Source organism: Oreochromis aureus, linkage group 11 (genome assembly GCF_013358895.1).
Source record: "Oreochromis aureus strain Israel breed Guangdong linkage group 11, ZZ_aureus, whole genome shotgun sequence".
Lineage (NCBI taxonomy): Eukaryota > Metazoa > Chordata > Actinopteri > Cichliformes > Cichlidae > Oreochromis > Oreochromis aureus.
This window is the reverse complement of record NC_052952.1, coordinates 23,717,233-23,739,665: the sequence shown is the minus strand read 5'-3', so window position 1 is coordinate 23,739,665 and position 22,433 is coordinate 23,717,233. Positions and strand designations below refer to the sequence as shown.

At 39.5% G+C, this 22,433-nt stretch overlaps 2 protein-coding genes and 1 long non-coding RNA gene across 4 annotated transcripts; 1 reads left to right on the top strand and 2 right to left on the bottom strand.

Moving 5' to 3' along the window:
- Window positions 1-2,137: 2,137 nt before the first annotated feature.
- dedd1 (death effector domain-containing 1) lies at window positions 2,138-16,646 on the bottom strand. 2 transcript variants are annotated; one of them, XM_031744244.2, is made up of 6 exons: window positions 16,505-16,646; window positions 16,044-16,144; window positions 13,207-13,727; window positions 12,994-13,122; window positions 12,345-12,485; window positions 2,138-4,112 (listed from the first exon to the last, which is right to left on the bottom strand). In XM_031744244.2, exons 3-6 carry the CDS (start codon window positions 13,676-13,678, stop codon window positions 3,706-3,708), a joined length of 1,149 nt encoding a protein of 382 aa, XP_031600104.1. In that variant the 5' UTR covers window positions 13,679-13,727; window positions 16,044-16,144; window positions 16,505-16,646; the 3' UTR covers window positions 2,138-3,705. The 2 variants fall into 2 exon arrangements, with proteins under 2 accessions (XP_031600104.1, XP_031600105.1); XM_031744245.2 differs by lacking the exon at window positions 16,505-16,646 and adding an exon at window positions 16,364-16,503.
- LOC116323828 lies at window positions 5,205-10,121 on the bottom strand. The gene is made up of 2 exons (XR_004199724.2): window positions 7,521-10,121; window positions 5,205-7,401 (listed from the first exon to the last, which is right to left on the bottom strand). It is a non-coding gene; the product is annotated as an uncharacterized LOC116323828 (long non-coding RNA).
- A 263-nt stretch (window positions 16,647-16,909) lies between the features above and the next one.
- rabac1 (Rab acceptor 1 (prenylated)) lies at window positions 16,910-20,863 on the top strand. The gene is made up of 6 exons (XM_031744278.2): window positions 16,910-17,055; window positions 18,408-18,552; window positions 18,711-18,923; window positions 19,030-19,127; window positions 19,582-19,683; window positions 19,933-20,863. The coding sequence occupies exons 2-6, from the start codon at window positions 18,431-18,433 to the stop codon at window positions 20,019-20,021; spliced, it is 624 nt and encodes a 207-aa protein (XP_031600138.1). The 5' UTR covers window positions 16,910-17,055; window positions 18,408-18,430; the 3' UTR covers window positions 20,022-20,863.
- Window positions 20,864-22,433: the final 1,570 nt, after the last annotated feature.

Here is a 22,433-nt window from a genome sequence, read left to right as displayed (position 1 = left end):
TCATCCACCTTAAAGGTGTGAATAGAGGGTTCTTCAGCCAGGACACACGGAGGCGTGATATCACATACATGTGGTGTACCAAGTGAATCAACTAAAAGGGAACAAATTGCACAAATATGGGAAATGTTCATCTCAGTTCAGCCGAGTTGTCTCATTGTCTTCTGTTGAAGCCTTAATCTTAATTTTTGTTGATCAAGGTGATAACCCACACTGTGTATATAATATGTACAATTTAAATTATTTCATATTCTCTTTATATATCGTACATAACGGATTTTAGGGACTGCTACATTTGTGCATTATGCCATACAGGAAGTTGTGCACATCTTTCTTTTAAAGGCATGTCTCTTGTCTCTTGTGAGGCTTTAAGGACGGCATCAGATATTTATTACAAACACCTTAACCCTTACATACCATTATGGTCAAATTTGATCTGTTTTTACATTTGACAGCAGCAACAAAACCTAATTCATATGCTTTTAGTCTGAAATTTGATGACTTGTTCTAAATCGTAAAATATACACCTAAATGAAAATATTTTAAATTGCACAAAGATGCCAATCTTGACTTCTATCTATAGTGATTGAATTTAGATCCACCAGTGTGAGTGAAATAAAATAAAATGGGGGTTAAACACAAGTTTGAAACTGAAAACTCTACATGGCTTGTCTCTGTGGATTTCTTTATGGGATTGTGGTGACAGAGTTCAAGGAGGACCTCGACACCATCATGAGAAGTCTGTTCCCGCAGAGACAGGCACCTGCAGGTCTTTGAAGGATCATGTGGACGATGTAATAAACGGTGCAAAAGAAAAACACTGTAGGATCGATCATATAGGGTTCACATAAGGAACAGAAGTCATACAGAGGTCAGCGAATGTCTTGACATGGACACAAGCTCTAAAATAGGGCGGCGCAGCACTGCAGTGGTTAACAACATCGCCTCATAGTCAGAAGGTCTGTGGTCTGAATCCTGGTTGTGGCCTTTCTGTGTGGAGTGCACATTTGTCCTACTTTGACTTCCTCACACAGTCTACAGATGCTTCTCAGGTAGATAGTGCCTGAAGTGTATAGAATAAAGTGCTGTGTTAATATAAGGTTAAAGTGTGGCTTGTAGTCAAAAGCACTTTGTGGCGACTGGTCACTAAGACTAGAATAGCACTGTATGAATGCAAGAACGCTGCGTGCCTGCTAGTGCCTTACAATGTAAAAATAACCAAACATTAATCAAATAATAATCTATTTATTCTGAGCTGATATTAAAACAGACATAAAAAGAAAGACGGTGAGGGTCATAAGACTATGGAGGGACCTGAGCTGCCGTTTCAGCGAGTGTAAATGTGTGTTCAAAAACACACAAGGTTTCTTACCACTGCTTTGAATCCAGAGTAGTTGGGTAAAGTTTTGTATTTATAAATTGTACTTATGACATTTTTATGACATAGAAGTGAGAACAGTGTTTAATTCTTCTGATGTTATTGTACAACCATGTAATGGTTATACGAGGTTATATAATAAATCCTAACAGTTCTACACTGTTCTGCTATTTTCACTTTGAATATAATAATGTTAAAATATAGATATGATATGAATTATTGTTCTTAGGCTTTCATGTCTTAGTAAAGTGTGAAGCGATAGCTTGAGATAAATTTTTCTTTTTTGGTGGGGGGGGGGGGGTTATAAGGGAGGTCAACTTGATCTGAACCAAACTGTGAAGGAACAGAATATGATCAATATGTGAGGGTTAAATGTTAAAGCTTTAAATAACCTTAAATGAACATAATACCATTATTATTTACAGTTACACTTTAGAGATGGGGAAAAAAATTGTTTCATGACCAATTAATTTCGCACATAAATGGAAGAAGAAATTAAAGGGGCGGCACCAGAAACAGCAGTTGTATTACTAACATGTTGGAGGTACACACCATTCTTAGGTGTCATCGTGCCGATATCATAGAGCAAGAAGAAATAATTAAGGACCTGATCCACGATGACCTGCATTCAGTGGAGCACTTCAGACCATTTCAGGGCAGGGGGAAGGCACGCACTTCTCAAACAACTGCTCAAAATAACCTCAGAGTTGGAGACAATTTCATATTACAAGTGGTGATAGTTTCAGAGACACAAACAGGCAATAAATGTAAACAGCTTTAGGCCATCAAAACCTTTATTCACAGGAAATTATTTCTTATTTATAAAGATTTCCACAAAAAGAATTGACCTTCATAAAGTAAATTTCTTTAACAGAAATGTTCCCCTGATTGAATTAATCTTTTTTCTTCTCATGAAACAATACAAACACACTATAATCAATTCCTTTAACAAATACACACAAAAACATGGAAATCTGTCCATTGTCCCTTTCTGTGCCCGGTTCTGCAGAGACCTGCACTTCAGACAGTGTCTGCCTGCTTAAGTCGTGCCTGTATGAAGGGACTTAGAGTGGAGGGGCTTATTGATCGTCTTCTATGAGTGAAGTCCAGGCATTAGTTCCAGCAGGGTGAGTAGACAGCTGTCCATGAGCCACTCTACTGGGCCTACATAGCAGGGCTGAGTGGAGCTGGGATGTGCACTTTTGATTTTGATCTCCCCAACATCACTTCTATTGACCGATGCACTGTCCTGTGCCTTACTTGCTGAGAGAAGCACTTGCTGAGGCCTTGCTGGAAGCCCGGACACAAGCCACCGTTGCATTATCCGAGCTGCCGTTGACAAGCTTGTGATGATGAATCTTCCATGGTCTGTTGAGACCCAGCCCTAATCACTGCTGTCATCTACTGGCAACTGCTGTATCCACTGACCACAGCAATCACAAGTTGGGTTATCATGGTACACAGGGCTGGAAATTCCAGTGTTTGTTATCTAGATATAGACGTGGACTCTCTCCAAAGTTGGGTCAATCTGTTGTGAGAGCAGCCCACTTTTCCCCCATCTCATTTTTTTTCTTTGAAGACCAGAAACTTTTATTGGCAGGTTACTTTATAGTTTTAACAGAATCCAATAAAAATAATTGTCAGTTAAAGCTATTACTATTTTCCAAACTCCCAAAGAAGTATCCAACAGTCTATCTTGACGTTCTGGTTAAATTGATCTTTTTGGATTTGGGAATTTCAAACTCAGGCTGGAATCTGAAATGTCCATGCTTACACGTTTAAAAAAAAAAGGTTAGTTAAATAAGGAGGTAGGGACACCCATGTGCTTTATATGTTTATGTCAACCAAAACTTAGTATTTTATATCATTTGTGGTAGCCCAGTTGTCTTAACCCTATTTCGTAAGGCAGATAAAGCTGTGGGGGCTTACCACTTGATCTGGTGACACAGGCTCGCTTGTTCCAGTTCTCAGAGACTAAGAAAAAAATCTCGATATATCCTGTGTCATCCTGATGTAGCACCTGTGCATGAATTCAAAGAAAAAAAAAAATACAGTGATACATTATTATTTATATTTCATTTACAAATAATACACTTCCAACTAAAATTTGACAGTTCTTAAAAAAGAAAAAGAAAAAAGAAAAGAAAGGCTCATTATGAACACAAAAGAACCAATGGTGAGTTCTGCCATCTAGTGGTCGTTAAATGGAATGCAACTACAAATGGAGGCCTCAAAATGCTTCCAAGCTTGCCTGTACCCATTATTAATTACATTCCTCCCTTTTCTCTTCTTTAAGTTTAATATAATACACCCCAGAGAGTCTGATCAGTTTATGAATCCCAGTGAGTCTCTGGGTGCCCATCATTACTGGATGACATCATTTTCTTAGCTCTCAGCAGCCTTCGGCCCTCCTCGTAGTCGTCTTGGTCCACACTGATCAGCAGGCGCACGCCCTCGGAGCCCGCTGCGTTCCTCAGAGAGTCCGTGATGAATACTCCCTTCAGGGCCTCCAGCAGAGCTCCGCTCAGGTAGTCACTCCAGAAAGCCTCGAGGTTGGCCAGCTCCGTGAACTTGATGTCGCAGACGATGGATCCCAGGTCTCTGGCACGCAGCAGCGAACTCGCTTGACTGAACAACTCAAACTGCCGCTCCAGTGGCTGCCGCTTGTCCGAGGCGACGCCGTTGCGCAGTGCTGATTCGTGCTCCAGGTATTCCGCCCGGACACGCAGGCGGATATCTGATAATGGCAGAGGGAGGAGGAAGTAATGATGGACAAAAGGGTGAGTGGCAGAAAGGAGAGAGTGGGGAGAGAGAGTAATGGTAGGGAGAGCAGAGGGGAAGTGAAAAAGGGAGGAAAGTGAAGGTTACCCAAAAAAACCAAAGAAAAAAAAAGAATGGATAGGCCCATGACAGAAAGGAGGGGTGATGAAGTTGAAACAAAGAGGGGGGAGAGAAAGAAACAAACATGACAACAATGTTAAAAGATGGCTCATTCAACTTTGTGCAAGACATCAAGCAAAAAGAGATTGTAGGATTACTAACTGGACTTAAATATTTGATTTTACCAAATCCTGACAAAGTAAGTGAATACGGTGGTGGAACAGGGTAAATTATTTACGAAGGGCAATGGACTTAGACCAACCCATGTGAACTTTTGTGCTCAATACAGCTACAAGCCCCTCTCGTCTCTTTCAGTGAAAGATATTCAGAGCACTGAGAGAAATCGTCTTTAGCTCATCCGGCTGTGTAGATCCCTTTCTTTTTTTGGATGGACAATTCCTTTTTAAGTACTTATGGTTTTTAGCAACATGACTGAATCAGAAGAAGCTGGTGCATGAGAATTTTCTGTACGACAGCCTGCATGGTCCTCATAAATCACGGCTGTAGCATTTGTATACTGAATATGATTAAATGAACTTGGCACCCTGAGCAAATATCGCAGCGGGGGTAACAAAAACAACTCAGCAGTGCCAAGCCCAGGAGTGGCTTTTGTTCCTGACAGGTGCTTATAAAGGGCAGATTCATTCAGATCAAAATGGGTAATGCTGAGAATAGATAGCGTCTGGAGTTCCGTAGTAACAGGATTGGTGGTCATGCAACAGCACAGCGAGAAAGATTAGAGGATACATACTGTACTGAGCAAGAGCAACGCTGAGATCATCTCCCATGTCATTATTCCAGAGCTCCAAGTGGGAAATCAGCTTCTGACGACTTTTGCTGCAACAAAAATCCATTTCTCCCATTCAAACCCCTTTAGTAGATGTAAACAGTATTTACCAGCAACATTTCTTCCAGAAACATTCGCATTAAGAGTCTCACTGAATTCATGTGCAGAAGCTGCTTTTTTATATTTGCATCTGAATGCATGATGAAATTTTATGAAGCAAATAAAGGAAAAATAAAAAAAACTTACAAAAGGAGCACTGTGACTAAAAATAAACAAAATGGTTCAAAGAAAAAAAAAAAAAAAAAATCAAATCAGCTTTAAATGCTACAACATGAAACACTTAATTTTGAAGGAATAAGCAGCACATGGTCACATGACAATAAATGTTTGAATGAAATGGACCCAGAGGTACTTCTAATAAACTCACACTTGCCTCTGACAAAAACCCAGAGTATAAGGTAAGCATGATTACAAGAGACTGTCTTGAACTCTTCTTCATGTATGTACCAGTGGATTAGCGTACACTTTAACTGCTTTAACACATGTTTCGACTTGAGAGTCACATCCACCCCTCTTGCAGCCATATTTTGTTTGGGGCTATAGGGAATGGCGCGAGACTCAAGAGGGATAAAGTTTGGAAAATGCCAGCATTAGAAATGCAAATGTTGAATTAAGCCATTGATTTTGCATCTCTTAACATTTGTAGAAGAGCAATAAGCAAACAGTGGCTTTGCATTCATGCCCCACAAGTCTGTAATTAGATTACTATAAAAACAGACGACTGGTTAGAAGGGGACACTAAATCAACACATTTTAAGCCATGTTTAAAATATGTAGTTTTGAAATGAAAATCATTTGAATGAAAGAAGAATTTTTTTCTTCAAAAAAGGATTTATGGTACAAGAATATTTTTTAAAGAAACCTTTGATTATAGTTCAATTTTTTTTTTTTTTTATTAAATCACATCTGTGTTACAATGTTTCAATAAATTATGTTAGACTAAAATAACTTTTCTGATTAATCAATTGGCAATACAGAAGCCTGACACATAGAAAAACTGTTGCACCAAAGATCATCATCATAGAATGTAAAACATCTGTAAAAACTATTCATTCCCTTTATGTTCATTTAATATTAAAAAGAGTTAGGCTGGGCCTATAAATGCATTACAAACACTTGAGTGATTTGTCACTCTAAAGTATTACTTAGAGAAAAGCTAAGTTACATGACTCAGTTTAATATCATGAAAAAAAATTGCTCATCTCTATAGAGGACACTGTACTTGTGCAACATTTGGTGAAGAAGAGCACCAAGACGTCTACAGGAAGTCTACACAATCCTAAAGCTGACATGGAAACGCTACCTATAAAACCAGCGGGCTACTGTAGAGGAAGCTGGCATTACAAAAGTGGAGGATCCATGTGGAATTAGGCTTATTTTATGAATTCTGCCCACTGCGTTCACAAGTCAGTAACTCCTCACCACTACACATTATCCCCACAAGTGTGATGGTGGCTGCGTCATGCTGTGTGGAGGCTTCGCTGCAGCAGCTCGTGAAGGTAGAGGGTAAATTGAATGCAGCAAAACTCCTGAGAAATCCTGAAGGAGAACTGCTGCAGTCCGAGTCACATACGTTTTCAGCACAATAAGCTACATTTTTTCACCCCAACAGATTTGTGTTGACTTCGAAACTCACACTTGTTGATCACTGGCAAGAGTATCCATTGTGATTTAATGAAGTTATATAAAAAAGATTACGCATCCATCGTTGCGGCAAGCAGATGGATAAATTTGCAGTTTGAGCATTTTAGTATTTTGAGGTGTGAACTATCACAGAAGATTAAACAGACTACACATAATCTAACTTTATACAATATTCAGTATGGACAGAGGAAAATATGAAGTTCAAGCACCATTAACAATTTGACCTTTTTTTGATCATTATAGAGTGTGTGAGGGCTGAGGGTACGATAAACACCTGCCCTTCATGCAATTACTCTATTTATGGATGTCCTCCATTTCGCCTTCCCATTTCATACTGAGGAGGATGGAGGCAGAGATAGTGACAGTGAGGAGGAGGCCATTTAAAAGCACAGGAACACAGTGATAGTCATTTTGTTAGGGTTACAGAGCACTTCACGCTTCATCACACATAGAGACATCCACTTAGACAGGACATTAGGAACCACAGCTTTCATTTTCTCACTTTAAACACCAAGTCCGTTTGGCTCCTCATCTCACCCCACCAAAAGGAGGGGGAAAAAAAAAAAAAAAAAAAAAAGTTTAAGTACCCATTTACGAGGAGTCACTTGGCACGGAGAGCTTCAACTCTTTATCGATCCGTTTTTCTGTTGAACAACTGACCAAGAGAGTGGAGAGTTAGGGGGGGTATTGAGAGACAGGCAAAATATCTGTGTCTGCCTGAAGAACTTTTTCCCTATAGTTTAAAAAAAAACAAAAAACATAAATCCTCTGTACCGTTTTGTGTAGTTTGAATATTTACTGTTCATTCTCTCCTTCTCTTTGTGTGTGAGGATATAGTTTTCCTGACACACAGGGTGCTCTGTTTAGAACTGCGAACACAGACAAAGGAGAGAAACAGACAAGCACAAGTGGGTTGCATAGTGGTTAAATGGACTGTTCCTCTCCCAACATCAAGCAGGCATGGCACAGCAGTCACTTCTTAGTTTTAATGAGGCTTCAGTAAGGCCAATAGTTTGTATTGGCAAGTTAATCAGCTCAGAAATGCATTTATTGCTCTGAACTATAACATGGTAAAATCTAAGTGGGATACTTGGATTAGCCTTACCTTGATCAAATTTCTTAACCTTACCTTCCGGCCCTTTTTTTTGTGCCGCACCGTTAATCAACAGTGCCCATTAAACCAAGGAAGGGCATTCACAAGCACCCCATTTAGACACAAAAACACTACTGAGCTGAATGTGCAAACACCTTGAAGACATTTGTAACAGCAGTTGTCATTGTCAGAACGTAATTGAGATACTTCACTGAAAATGATCTAAGAGATGATGAATGGTGACAAGAAAGAGTATTTGAGGTCTGTTCAAATGCTATGGGCCAGCATTGGACTGAACTGCCCTATCTATCTCTGCTCCGTCTTGACAAACGCACACCAAGGCTCTCACAGGGCACAGAGATAAGATACAGCATGAGCTTCCTTCAGCAGAGCACTGTTCGGTGATTTTCCCCAGAACGGCTTGAGTAAAGGTTACATGGCCATTTTTTTCCTTTTTTTTTTTTTTAAAGAGCTGTCTGTTGGCAGCCATTTTAGATTTGGTGCAATTGAATACAGGGCCTTACAGAACAGGACTCCGTGCCCAATTAGGATTTTTTTTTTTTTTTTGTCCCTTGAGCATCCAGAACTGGCATCGTGATGTTTCAGTTTGCCAAAATAATATGAGTCAGTTCAATTCACGGGGCAGCCATTTATAAGCCTTGCACGTCTCCAAAGGGTTCATTTGCAGTGCTGACTCGTACTTTCACAAACATGTCCAACACATTTCTGTTTCCACTTTGCAATCAGAGTGAAACTCTTCAGTGTACTCGTTCTAATTTAATTTTGTAAATCCTAATTTATCTCACCATGACCTCAGTCAAATATAACCTAAATCTCTGTTTGGGTTAGGCATCAGACATTACGTTTTCTTTATAAATGACCAGAACAGTTTTCACTTCTGCATTATTACTGAAACTTTCACCACAGCTAAAAACCTCCATGATTTCATCTGGTGTCATCCTCTTTAATAAAATTTAGAAACTCCACCGTCTAACATGAGCAAAGGTCAGGGCTGGTGCACCGTGGCCATTTCAGAATATGAATCATTCAGACTGAACAATAGTAGGCTGGAGCAATTTGCTTTAAGTCTGGTGGCTTCCTTGACAGGCTACTGAATTTTATTAAAGTAGCAAAGTTAAGCAGACATTTTTCTGTAAGCTTCCACAATAATCCTTCTGCATGTTTTAATTTGAGGTTGTCCGAGAGAAAACTAGACTTGTGCAACTTCTCTCAGCTCTCTTTTCAGGCTTAACCCATGACTAGAGACTGACCAATTAGGTCTTTCCTGAGAGAGAACTGGCTGTTGTACGACGAAGGCATTCACCACCCTTCATACGATGAAAAGTTAAATTAACTGTGGAAAGTCCTGCAGGAAAATTTGAAATGGCAGCTCTGAAATGGAGGACAGACTGACTGACAGTACACATACTTGCTGTATTTTTCCTCAGTTACTACGCTGCTAACTTAATTTTCCTGTAAGATCCAACTGTGCTGCATTGGTTTCCTAGGTTGTGTACGTAAATTAAGGTGATGAGCGGCTATGTTGTCAGTGTGGCTAACAGTTTAGTATTCGTTACAGCTAAAGGTTTTCAGCTATGCCTAATTCAATGTCATATTCTTGCACATATAAAGCATCTAGTCATCTGGTTGGAAGAGGTTAGTTTCATTCTTTTCCCAAGCCTTACTCACATTTACTGGAATTTCTGCTGGACATATTTGTGAAAATATGTTAAGTTCCCATGATTTCAAATATTGGGGAGTTTAAAATACTTTCGCTACACGCTTCCCCTTTTGGTATGGTTTGAGTAAAATCAAAGTGACTCAAGCTTTTCCCAAGATCACTGTGCAGTCTTTGGGTTTGAGGCTTACTGCTGAGGACTCTGGTAGTTCTGTGAAACACTGACACCAATAACTCTTGTCAGAAATAGGCAGGAAGCTAAAATCTCAAATAGAAGCTTTTTTTCTTCCACAGTGCACAAGACTAGAGAACATTACAGGATGATTTTTTCTGTTAAAGCAGATTATGTTTTCTGAGGGAGACAGGGTAAGGAGCAGCTACATTATGATACACAAGCATCGTATACAGAGCAAAGTGGCAGCACCAACCCCTGCTGTAACAAGGGGGAGAGCCTCTTTTACCTTAGGCATCGGCCCAGACTTGTGAGAGAGCGCATGACTGAGTTGATCGCGCACACTGCAGTATGTGCGGACAGAGTGGAGTGACAGACTTTTTTGTTTTGTTCCTCAGTCTCCATGATCCATTGTGTCTTAGGTTACTCGATCTGAGTCACATTCTTGAGTCAACCTGGTGGAATCAAATGTGGAGTCAAGACAGCAACAGTTCATAGTCACAGGCACATCACTCATCCTGAGTAGCTAAGAAAGGCTGTCCTTAATGATTTCTTCTTCTTTTATTTATTTTTTTTTTTTTGAATGAAGTCAGAATCATCGGGCTTTTGTTGTAATGAATATTTCTGACCAACAGGCAAAGATGGACATTCAAAAGAAGTTTGGGAAAGTCTACATGAATGACTAAGCAAACTTCACACAAAGGGAAACTGATGTTAGTGTTATCTCGGTCTTTTTGTACCAAGACAAACTGCCACTGATTTATTAAAGGCAGGTAGTAGTGGAAATATGGGCAAGGACGTTGACAATGGATTACATAGTGCAGCTTTTCAGTGGCGTTAAGACAGTTTGAAACAACTGCTAAAAAGTGATTTTTGGGGGGATATGTAAGGTTTGACAGTTGTCAGAACCACTTTGTTTCAAGCTTAGCAATAAAGCAGAACTATGGCTGTATCTGGTAGTGATTGGACTGGACTGGACACTTATATTGAAAGAAAAGGGAAAAAAAACAAAAAACAAAAAGGACAAGACACAGCCTACCAGTCTGCATTCTTATCAACAGCAGCAGCTGAACACAGTCCAAAAGGTTAGAGAAAAGAGAGGTGGAATGAAGGGAAAAGAATGTAAAGGACTCCCACAGGGAGAAACTGATAAGGCAACAAAACTCTGATGTTGTATGTTTACAAACGACAGTTAAAGGGTTATCATTAAGTCTCAACAAGATCATAGTGTACCAAACAAAAACATAATGTGAAACAGCTTTCAAAGAAATTGGGATGATGTCAGTGAACTCAAAGAGTTCTCAGACTTAAAAGTAGCTCTAGGATTTTCAAGCACATTTGGTAATAACATAAAAAGTATGAGAGCTGTGGTCTGTGCAGCACAGAGAGCTTTAGGCGATATTGTAGTCCGGATTTTTCACCAAATGTGACACTGGGTTGAAAAACAAAACAAAAGAAAAATAAAAGTTTCCTCAACCCTGGAACATGTTTGGACTCTGTACAGCTCCAGGAAGAGGTAAGGTACAGTGGCCTTTGCAAGCACACCATCTTCCACATATTTATCAGTAGGTGGGAATCTAGTGTACCGCTCTGTGCTATTTAGGGATGGGAATCGAGAACCGGTTCTTGTAGAGAACCGGTTTCCAGTTGTCTACTTCCTTCGAATCGTTAGTCTCCGTTTCTACCCGTTCATGTTTCTACAGTGGAATCACCAAGACGATCGCTTTAAAGTCTCTTGGTGATGGTTTTTTATCTTTGACTTGCATTGTCAGCTTTGTGTTCATACCTAAATACTAAATACTAAATACTTCATACCTCATTAGGATTTGTGTTAGTGTGTGAGGCTGTATTGTTAAGAGGTGAGTATGAGACAGTGAGTTTTAGATCATTTTACAGAGTAACATTAAAGTAATGTAACAAGTAGTATAACAAATGTCTTTCTCCTGGGAGTAATTAAATAACGTACTGCATTACTTTTAAGAAAAGTGTTCTGTGTCATATGTGCAACAACTTTTTACATTTATTTTTTTGAGTAGTGACCCCAACACTGATCACAACAAAGAGGGGAAATGCCTCCAACACGCACAAACATTTCGCCACGTAGTTAATTACATACGTAATTAATTTGCATGTATTTGATATGCTGCTTAGAGGTGCTGGCGACTCTCAAAGTGGAGGCAATGACAAATCGATAAGGAACCGAATCAATAAGCAAAATCGATAAAGAAATCGGAATCACTAAATTCTTATCAATTCCCATCCCTACTGCTATTTAACTTGTCCATTTCTCCTAAGTCTATAAATAACTTGTCAAACTGTATGCTAGCTTTTAAACACTAATTTAAGCATGAACTTGGTGCTTTTATGCATTTTGGTGTGACAATGAAAATTTTTTTTTTTTTTATAAAATTTTGGCATTCCAGATTTAGCATAGATAAACAACATCAGAATTGACGAAACTAAACAGGAAATATGATGATGCCAGGGAGGTGTTAATAGGCTGAAAATTATATTCTCGTCTGTTTAAAGAAGGAAAAATGAGCAGCAGGGGTAAATAGCAAGATGAAGGTACCACAGAAGACAAGAGAAAAAACAAAAAATTAAAAATAAATAAATAAAAGAAAGACACTTCGAGAATGCATGAGTTGCACTTACCACAGGACACTTTTTGTGGCGCTGGTGGTGGAGGCAGAGGCTGACTTTCCCTGCTTGTTTTCTTGGACTTACGGCTCCAGCCATTTCCCCTCTTCTTCCTCCGCCTACTTGCACATGGCCCAGCCACAGGAGTGTAAATACCTGAAACAAAACATATTGACTAAGTTCAGGAGTCCAAGACAAAAAGAACAGCAAAGGACTATTTTTAGCTTTTCATCCAAATTTTACTGCTCATATTTGATCACAACTTTCAACGAGAAAAATTCCTGTTAAGATCATGGTGTGTACACAATATTCTTCCCCACACAAGACACCGACCAAAAAAAAAGAAGTTTTAACCACCAAAAATTATTTTTTAAATATTATTATTTAATTAGGGTAATAATCACTGACATATAATAGTCAGAAATGCACAAAAGGCACCGATTTATGTGGGGAAAAAAAAAGTAGCAGCTTCATTGCCTTAATGGTAGAGGGACACATTTCGCATATAAGCAGAGTCAATCAGGGCAAAGAAGGCCAACTCTGAACCACAAAAAAAATCTGGCACACACACACACACACACGTTTTCAAATCATCATTAATCAGCTTGAAAACACTTAAGACCGTACTTCGGGTTGGCCAAATACTAAAGAGCAGTAAACTTACCAGTTTCTAATTGATGTGCGAAAGATGTAAGAGGAGTTTCTGTCTCCCTGCAGCTGCTACTTATTCCAGAAGTACACACCGACTCTGTGCTTTCTATCTCATACCTCTGTACAATTCTCTCTGGAGAAACTGAAAAGCATAAAAAAACACACAACACATAATGGCAAACTATTTGAGATCAACTACAGCAGGACATAATCTCAAGATCCTCACCTGTCCTCCTTTTCTTGTGGGACACTAAGGGTAGCAGGTCATGACGGGTAAGGACTCTTAGAAGTTGCAGTAGTGGTGCCAGGTTTCCATCACTAAGGTATCCTCTCCTCTCGAGCTGTAGCAACAGCTCAAGGCCACTCTTGGGTTTTGGGTCCAAAAAGGGCTGCTGTGACACCGTAGGCTTTAATCGCTGCCATGCTTTTAGCAGCTGTGGACTTGGGGCCACAACTGGATCATCTGGATTGTCCTCACGGGGTTCAACTGTCCAGCCTGCTGGATCGAGAGGATGTGTCGCGGAGCAAGTTTCATTCAGAAGGAATGACAGGACTTCAATGTCAGTCTCTGTCAGCTGAGAACCAACTACTTCAAAGACTTCATGGAGAGACAACATCCCATAGTAGTTGAGGCACTCTGTTTCATCCCAGTACAGTGAATCCCTGAGCGGGTACCCTTGATGATGCACTGCAGCCATGGTCAGGATTTGGTTATGGACCTTTCCCACTTTTCAGCCAGTGATAAGACTACAAAAACAAATACAAAAACAATTACTATTAAAGTTTTTTAATGTCTAACAAGATACATCCAACTAACCATATAAACCAGATAAGTAGGGTTAGGTACTGAGCTGGTACTTTCGAGGGAACTGACCAAAAAATGTCAGTGCTACTGTTAATCAGCACCAAATTCTGGTACCAGAAAAAAATCTGGGTTAGTGAAAGAAAGAAAGTAAGTGTCAATCCTGCTACAACTGAAGAGGAACAAATGACAGGGCAATGGTAGTGGTGGAATGCTGAAAGCATTTTCAGGTGTGGTTACATGCTTCAAAACTCTCTCTGACACTTGTAGCGCAAAGTCCAAAGCAACACATCTAATCTGCATTTACACCTGGTCAAACAAAAATAGATCTAAAGCTGAAGAGTGTGCCATATTTTCTAGCCTGAAAGCCAAATTCACCAGAGGACCTGCAGCTTTAACTCTAGCGCAACTGTAGCCAAAGTATAAGAAATCGAACCAATGGATGACAAAGCTTTTAGTGAGACATTGACATCTTCTTCAGGTAATAACTAGGTAGCTGGACAAGATGTCAGATAAACAGGGCTGTTTTCACTGCATTTGTTGACATTTTAACTTTTCAGCTGGTCATTTGCGGCAAGCAAACACCTTATGAGTGATGATATGTCCAAAATATTATTATCTAATCATTGCCAATAACAGCACAACAACATTTTATACACCGCCAGCTAGGGCTGTGCGATATGACCAAAATCTCATATCCCGATATTAAGACATCTATCGTCCGATAACGATATAAATCACAAAAATGTAACATTTTCTGTAAATTCTGTGAATGTCGGGCAGCTCGACTTGCGTGAAGTGTTTCCAGCTGGGCGTCGCGTACCTGGAGTCGAGTGTTTTAACTGATGCATGAAACGATACATTTTTAGACATAGGTTGTAACAGCCGCCGTTTTCTTTGTGAGTATTTATTACACAGCGTGCTGCGGGGAAAAGCCTGTTCTAACGTTTGAGTCTAAGGTTTATTTTTTAGCACCTGACGGCTCTTTTTTGCTTCTCATCCGTAAATACTCTGCATCTTTCACGTGATTCAGTTTATTTTGAAAAGTCTCAACAGGATCTTGAGCTTTATTGTGAAAGGTTTATGTGGAAAATAAACAAGCGGACACGAGGTGGTTTTACCTTCGTTGTTGCTAACGACAACGCATAAAAACAAGCGCTTGTCCGTCTGTAGTGTGGTTATATTAAATATAAGAGAAAGAGAGAACTTTAGGAAATTCATATAGCCACTACAGTGACCATCAAAATAATGAAAAAATATTGCCGTAAACAGTTTATTTTGCGACACCACGAAACAAACGATAGTGTAAAATGAAACGATAGACGTTTTTCTATCGTCATCCGATATATATCGTTATATCGAACAGCCCTACCCCAGCTGCCTCAGCTGTGAAAATGACCATCAGTGTTTGTATACAACAACATTAAACAGCAACGAAATAAAATGTTTCAACTTAAAAGTATGGACTTATTTTGTATGAGAAACTTTTGGATTTAAAGTATAGGGGGGGAAAAGGTAAAAACGCCAGCATCAATCATCAAATGTAAAAGATAGTGAGCCCCACCCAGTGTACAGTAATATATTGGGATTTTTTTTTTGCACATCTAAAAAAATTACTTTTTAAACAAGGTTACTGAAGGTGGAGTTAATTAACTAAAGACTATAATATATTTCCTAAAGGACGTGGCCAAACATAACAGAAAAATTCATGTAGAGTCAGGTTTTCTTTAACAATTAGTGGATCAATTGTCCGTATGTGCATAGTCACCCTCTCCTAAAGGCCTGTTCTGAGCTAGGAAAAACCCTGTAATCTATGTACACATAATGGATTGTACTTAGCGTTCCTGTAAAGGCTGCAATTCTCATTTAACAGGTTTGACCTCGAGTTTCTTCCATGTTCTATACTCCTACTTTTATTGCATTACATACGTAGCACTAAAAATGTCATCTGTGTCCGTTTAAGCTATAAAACGCTGCTCCAACAAAACGGTCAGACAAATCCCGTGTAGCTACATATAAACTGTATTTATCTATAAAACCCAGCAGGCCGTTTGTGCTATGTAACACAGTCAATGATCATGTTGGCGTAATACTGCAGCGTTACGCCCGTTCTCTAGTCTACAACCATTATATGGCTGCATCAGCTAGCTCAGCAGTCCTTGCCATTTTCACCCTCAATTCGAAACATTTTTTTAAACACGTAACGGAGGACCCCCTTATAACCACTTTGTTTCCATTCACGTTCAGTAACACACACTAACCAGTTGGAAGCCAAAGATAGTAGCCGTTCTTCAGACGCCCAGTAGCAACCGGTGAAGCAAAATTTTCCCCTTTGACAAGTTATGTAACCAGTCACGTTTGTCTGTGGAAAAAGCATAACAAACATCAAGAACTGCAATGCAAACAGCAGTTTAGCCAAATAACAAACCTGAAATTAACAGGTGTGCTACATTGCTAAATACGTACTGAAACACATAGCATTAACTATACGATTAAAATTTTTTTTTTCCTCTGTATGCATTAGCGATACATACAAAGGACAGAAATGGACATCGCTTGCTAGCTACTAACGTTAACTTACTTCAAATATAAATTGGCTGTAGTATCGACGAGCATTGGGTCACATACATGAAAGCGTGAAAAAATGCACCAATAGATAAATATTCAAACCATTTTAACGCGATAATATTCAAGAAAGCCAAAGTAACTAGGGGCGACTCACCTCCGAGTGGGCTGAATGATCTAGTAACTTCCACAGCAACGTGCAGTTCTGCACTACGTCAACGCGGAGGAATTGACCAATCACAGCCCTCTGACTTCCACGGCGACACCCAGTCACGTTTTTGCTCTCGCTGATCTGCCAGTCTTCTTTTGAACTGATCTGAAGACAGTTTTTCCTAAACAGTCACTTTGTAGTATTGAGCAAGTCAGTAAAGGCAGCTGATTCAAGGGCGCCCCCTCCCCCTTTTTTAAATTTTACTTTTTTTGTCTTAGCTTCGACGTGAAAAAAAAAACAAAAATCAAAGCAGCACTTTAAGCGAGCTTTGCTGCGAAGTGTCCATAAGCATATAATCACAAGAATATATGTACTGCTGCAGGCTACACCCAAACATAGCAGAGGGAAAACTGCTGGATGCTGTCAGTAGGTGGCGGTGTTTGGAACCAAGGCAGCTAGGAACAACAACAAGGAAGGCAACTAAGAGCCACATCATATCCGTAAACTAAAACAGCAACAAAAGGTCTGAGGCAGTCCCGTTAAACTCATCTCCTGCTGTGAGTATATGTAATTAAACCATTGTAAATTTGGCAGTTGATATCGTTCATTTTTATTTCGGTTCATTTTAATTAGGTGTGTAAAGTTGGGGTACGATAAAATCATAAATCCGCTTCGACTGGAGTGGTTGTTAGCAGAGAAGCTAACTGCGACAGCATTTGAACAACCAAGAGCTATTAAGAACAACTGGGAGATATGATGGACTATATACCGGGGTTTAGAAATGCCATTCAGTTAGGATACTTAACTGATTAAAAATAAAATAAGTGAGTATTCGCTGGAAATTGTGTTGTGGAATATCCGGGCGTAAGTTTAGTGATGTGGCATTGACCAAGCCCTCTTGCTGACGAACATTTTCCTCTGCCTACTGTTGCTAAGCTCGGTCTTTTGAGTGTTGTTTCTTCAACCTCTGGGAATGACAGGATTGAGAAATGCAGGAATATAGAAACTGGTGTTGGTCACGAACTTCATACACTGGCTGATCTATGTATAAATACCTTAGTTAAGAATTTATCTGGAGATAAACAAAGAGAGGGAATCAATTAAGTGGTGCCATCACGGCGCCCTTCTTCTCCTTTTGACTGTTCTCTTTAGGGGTAACCACAGCAGATCATTTCCCTCCATCTCACTGATTATATCCTTCACCACATCCATGAACCTTCTCTGAGCTCTGAGCCTCCACTCCTTCCGGCTTCACTGTTACGTCTGCCTCACTTTCAGTCACATGTGTTCTGTCTTACTTCTACCGAGTTTCATGCCCAGATTTTGGTGTTATAATATGATGGTTTAAAACAACTTATGCTGCTAAATATAAATGTCTAATGGGAGTCAACATCATAAGTATGTGTAAAATTGCATAGCAGTTTTTTGTGTGTATATAAAAACAAATTGGCACCCCTCAAATAAATTTAATCTCTTTTGCTAATTGAGGTTTATTATAGTCAAGCTTAAAAGACTTTTTTTAATGAGCTTCTCAGGAATAACAAAAAATGAAAGGAATTGACAGCAAAAGTATGAACCCTAAATGTAAACCTATATGAGTCTTACTTCGTCCACCAGTGTTGTTGTGTAGGGGAAGAAAGCTTTTTTTTTTCTTTCAACATTATCTTGAGACCAAGTCAGTTTGCTTGTAGTGTTTTTTTTTCATCTTTTGTCTTTTTGAATCTTGAAGTTTTTACATTTTGATGAAAATTTAAATTTGATAATGAATCAAAATAACTGCCTAGATAAGCACCTGGTGGCATTTCAACATTTCTGTCCATTGGGGAGATTTGCTTGTAGAGGGACTTGAGAATTAGTGGTGGAAATGTTTTACAACTGGTATTTACATTCTGTGTTTTCTTCCTTGCAGTTGTCTCACAGCAGACTGTGTACATGCCATCTGGAGTGCCAAAGGGGGAGAACTGTCAAGTGGACATGGACAGCAAGGCAGGAGATCTGTTCACAGCTGAGGATGCTCATCCCACAGGCACAGGAGGCACAGGAATCCTGGCAAAGTATGAGTTAAAATGTGTTTGTCTATCACAGATTTATCACACAGTAGAACTGACATGTGCTTCTGCATCTGTCAAACCTGCTACTAATATTGTAAGCTTACTGAGCCACCAAGTGATAGTATAAATTTTGCACGTAATGTCTTCATCTTATTTCGTAGGCTCTGGCTTCCCAAAGGCTTCTCAGCTAGCATGGCTAAAGAGTGGTTCGACAAGCGCCGATTGTCCATTCGACCTTGGGCCAGTTTTGTAGACCAGCGCAAGTTTTCAAAACCCCGCAACTTTGGAGACTTGTGCCAGAGGGTGGTGAAGAATGTGGAAATTTACAACAGCAACTACACCTTCATCTTCTTGGGGCTTATCCTCTACTGCATGTAAGCCCAAAAACATGACTTTGTTAGGAGCTCATAAATCTGTTTTGGCCAGTGAGAAATGGAAAAAGTAATAAATGATCGAACTGTTGATGTTTCCTCTTTTCAGCATCAGCTCGCCCATGCTACTGATCGCCTTGGCTGTGTTTGCCGGTGCCTTTTACATCATTCACATCAAATCTTTGGAGTCTAAACTGGTTGTGCTCGGTGAGTAAAAGCGTCTCAAATAACTCAGACACCTTCACATAAATACCTGCTTGTTGATTCACCGACAAATAATATAAATGTTTCTTGGGCAGCTGCTTTTAGATAAACCTAGCTTGAATAATTAAACATCAAATTTTAAGTTGGCTATCTTTATTCATCTATTTACTTATTTATTACCACCTTTAATTTTTTGTGTATAGAAATGAAATCAATGGATTAATGAAGCGATCTATTGTATAATTTTTTTTTCCCCCCAAAATTGTTGTTCTCTACTATTACAATTTTCAGTAGCAATAATGTAACTAAACCACAAAAGGTCTCCTTTAAAGATGTCAGTTTAGTGAAGAGTAAGCCAAATTTATGTAAGGAAAATAAAACATCTTCATTTTTATGGAATCTTTAATTGCTGTCATAATTTATGTGTTCTCAAACCTTCAATTTTAATGTGAACCAGGCCGAGAGCTGAATACGCCTCACCAGATGAGTCTGGCTGGAGCCGTTTCTCTGCCTGTGTTCTGGTTGGCCGGAGCTGGAGCTGCCGTGTTTTGGGTTCTTGGTAAGCCAAACCACATTATACTTCTTCCATGTTACTCTTCTGAATCTTTGTTTTAAAAAAATATCAATAATTCTTATTGTGTTTTTCTGATTTTGGAAATATAATTAAACATATTCCACTGCTGTCTGCAATGCTAACATCTCTCTAATAGTGGAACCTAAATCTTGTTCATGCATTTGTAAGAAAAACCTTCTTCTTTGTTACTTTCCCTTCACACCCATTTTATACTGCTATAATTCATCTTCCCAGGAGCAACGCTGTTTGTGATTGGCTCTCACGCTGCGTTCCGTGAGCTGGAGGGATCCGACATGGAAGAGCTCCTCATGGAGTCTGTGTAAAGACCAGGCTAAACTATCAGCAGGCGTCGGTTGGCCATCAGTCATCGTGTTGACCCTGCAAATACGTTTGCACACAGGAAGAGCTGTTCATATATATGTTCCTTAGCTTGTGGGTATCCTGTATTCTCTGTGTTTTTAACCCTCAGCATGGTATCAAGAATGCACCTTGTCATGTTACTGACAGCTTTTTGAAGCTCATTTAAGCATATAAATTGCCATATGCACAGAAATGGATTTCTGAACTTAAATCTTACCACACATTCATGCAGATTATATGCCTTTCTATGTTCATTTTAAACCTTGGATGCCTCTGATTTGTGTAAAATAGTCTCTTATTCCCTGCAATATTTCTCAGCTTATATCTTAATGGGCTATCTGTGCTGTGCTCTCTGCTGTAGATATTTGGGCTAATACATTCTCTCTAATTTGAAGAATATGTATAAATGTAATCTTTACACTTCTAAAGAGAATATGTGATTGTTTCCAAAGGAAAGTGTCATTTAAAGCTTTAAAACTGTATCTAATGCTAATGCACAGACACACATTATTACTATTATTATTATCATGCAAATGCAGGTTTGGTCATTCTGATAGGCTTCTTATATAGATGGCTTGATAATGACACATTTTAAAGGTCAGTACTTAATCATGGTATTTTACATCGGGTCTATAATTTCCTTGTTAGCATGTATACATGTTTAGCTTGGAACTTTCAGGTGTAATGTCACATAAATGTAAAACACTTTCTTGAAATTCATCCTTCGTTTACATTCTGATAAAAGTTGGGTGTTTTGTATTTATATTTTCTAAGTGCAATAAACCCCTAAGGTAAAGCCAGCTTATTTGAGTCCAATTCTCTCTTTCTTTCTTTCTTGTTATTTCAATCTCAAATTAAGTCATGTTTATTTCCTCTAAAGTTGCTACTACAGTTGACTTTTGTTTGTGCATGCATGGCAGGAGTTGTAGTGAACTCGGTGTCCCTCGGCAACACTTAGGTCTGTACATGTTCTCATTATTCTGCTCCAGTCTGAATACACAGTGGAATAGGACACTTCCAGCCCTTGTGGCTCCTCTCCTCTGTCTCCAGTATACCAAACACAGCAGCGCTCACCAACCCCCTCTTGTCCCCCTTTTCACGTGACCCCTGTGACCCGTGCTCTGTGACAGCACAGCGAAAGGACCCCATGCTCAGGTTGCCATAGCGATGACCTTGGAGGGCCCCAGTCAGACACACACTCGTCCACAGGAGCACTCGCTTACACACTGCGGCAAAGGCAAGCGATCGATATTCTATTATACGTAGGGTGGCGAGGAGCGGGGTGGGGTGGGGGAGTCGCACTGCAGTGAGCTCACTGCAGAGACACGGGGGAAATTAGAACGAGGGTGAGAGCGTGAGCGTGTTTGTCAGGGAGAGTGACAGAAAGTGGGTGCGCATGTGTGTTTGTGTGTGTATGCATGCGTGCGTTTGTCATTGGGTAGTGAAACGATTCCACAAAGTTTTTGTCTTTCTCCCTCAAAGGGACGTGTCCTAAAATGTTTGTGTTTTTTTAGCTTTCTGTGGCAAAGTGACCTCACACGATACCTAACTCTCACATTATAGAGCATTACATTATGTATAATTTATTTGATTTGTGTACTTGGTAGGCAATAAGCAGTTCATTTAAAATATATGACCCCTGTGGCTCAGAGAGGCAGCACATTTGCAGCCCATTCCCTGAAGGTGACCTGCTTTATTTGCAGGAATGTAGCATATTAATCAAAAAAGTAGCTGTTCCTTCCAATAAACACACTGCCTGCACTATTATTTTTCTATCAACTTAAAAGAGATGGCTTTTGGGAAATGGTAGAGCAATAATCCTTTTGTATGTTGGTCCTGCTGAGAGCGAGCCTCATCTCTGAGCTCATTTATGTTGGAGTCAGACAATGCTGACACGTATACAGAGTGGTTTTGGTGCATTACCCTGGGCTGCTGCCAACTCGTCCCCCTATGGAACTTGAACATTATGCAGTTTTGTAGGGTGAAGTGCATATATTTGCAACACTAGATGGCATCTCATCCTAAAATTCTTATTCTGTCATATTCTGCTGAGCTTTACTCTCATATGCATAAAGCTGCACTGCATGGGCAAGGTTTATGGTGTTTTGCATATATTTCATCATGAGGAAATTGCTTTATTACAAATTTGAATATATATTTGCTGAAATCAAATATAGGTGCAATATTCAGGGGTTGTAGTCTACTAAAATTGTTAATGAATGCCAAATATAGTCAGGAGGTAGAAGTAATATGATGTCAACTGGTCAGTATTCATGAATGCAGATGACAAACTGCCAGTTCAAAGATGCAGTTCAGTGCTTCTGGTGGAATCTATTGAACACAAAGTAATTTTTCTTGCAGGATTTGTTATTGTG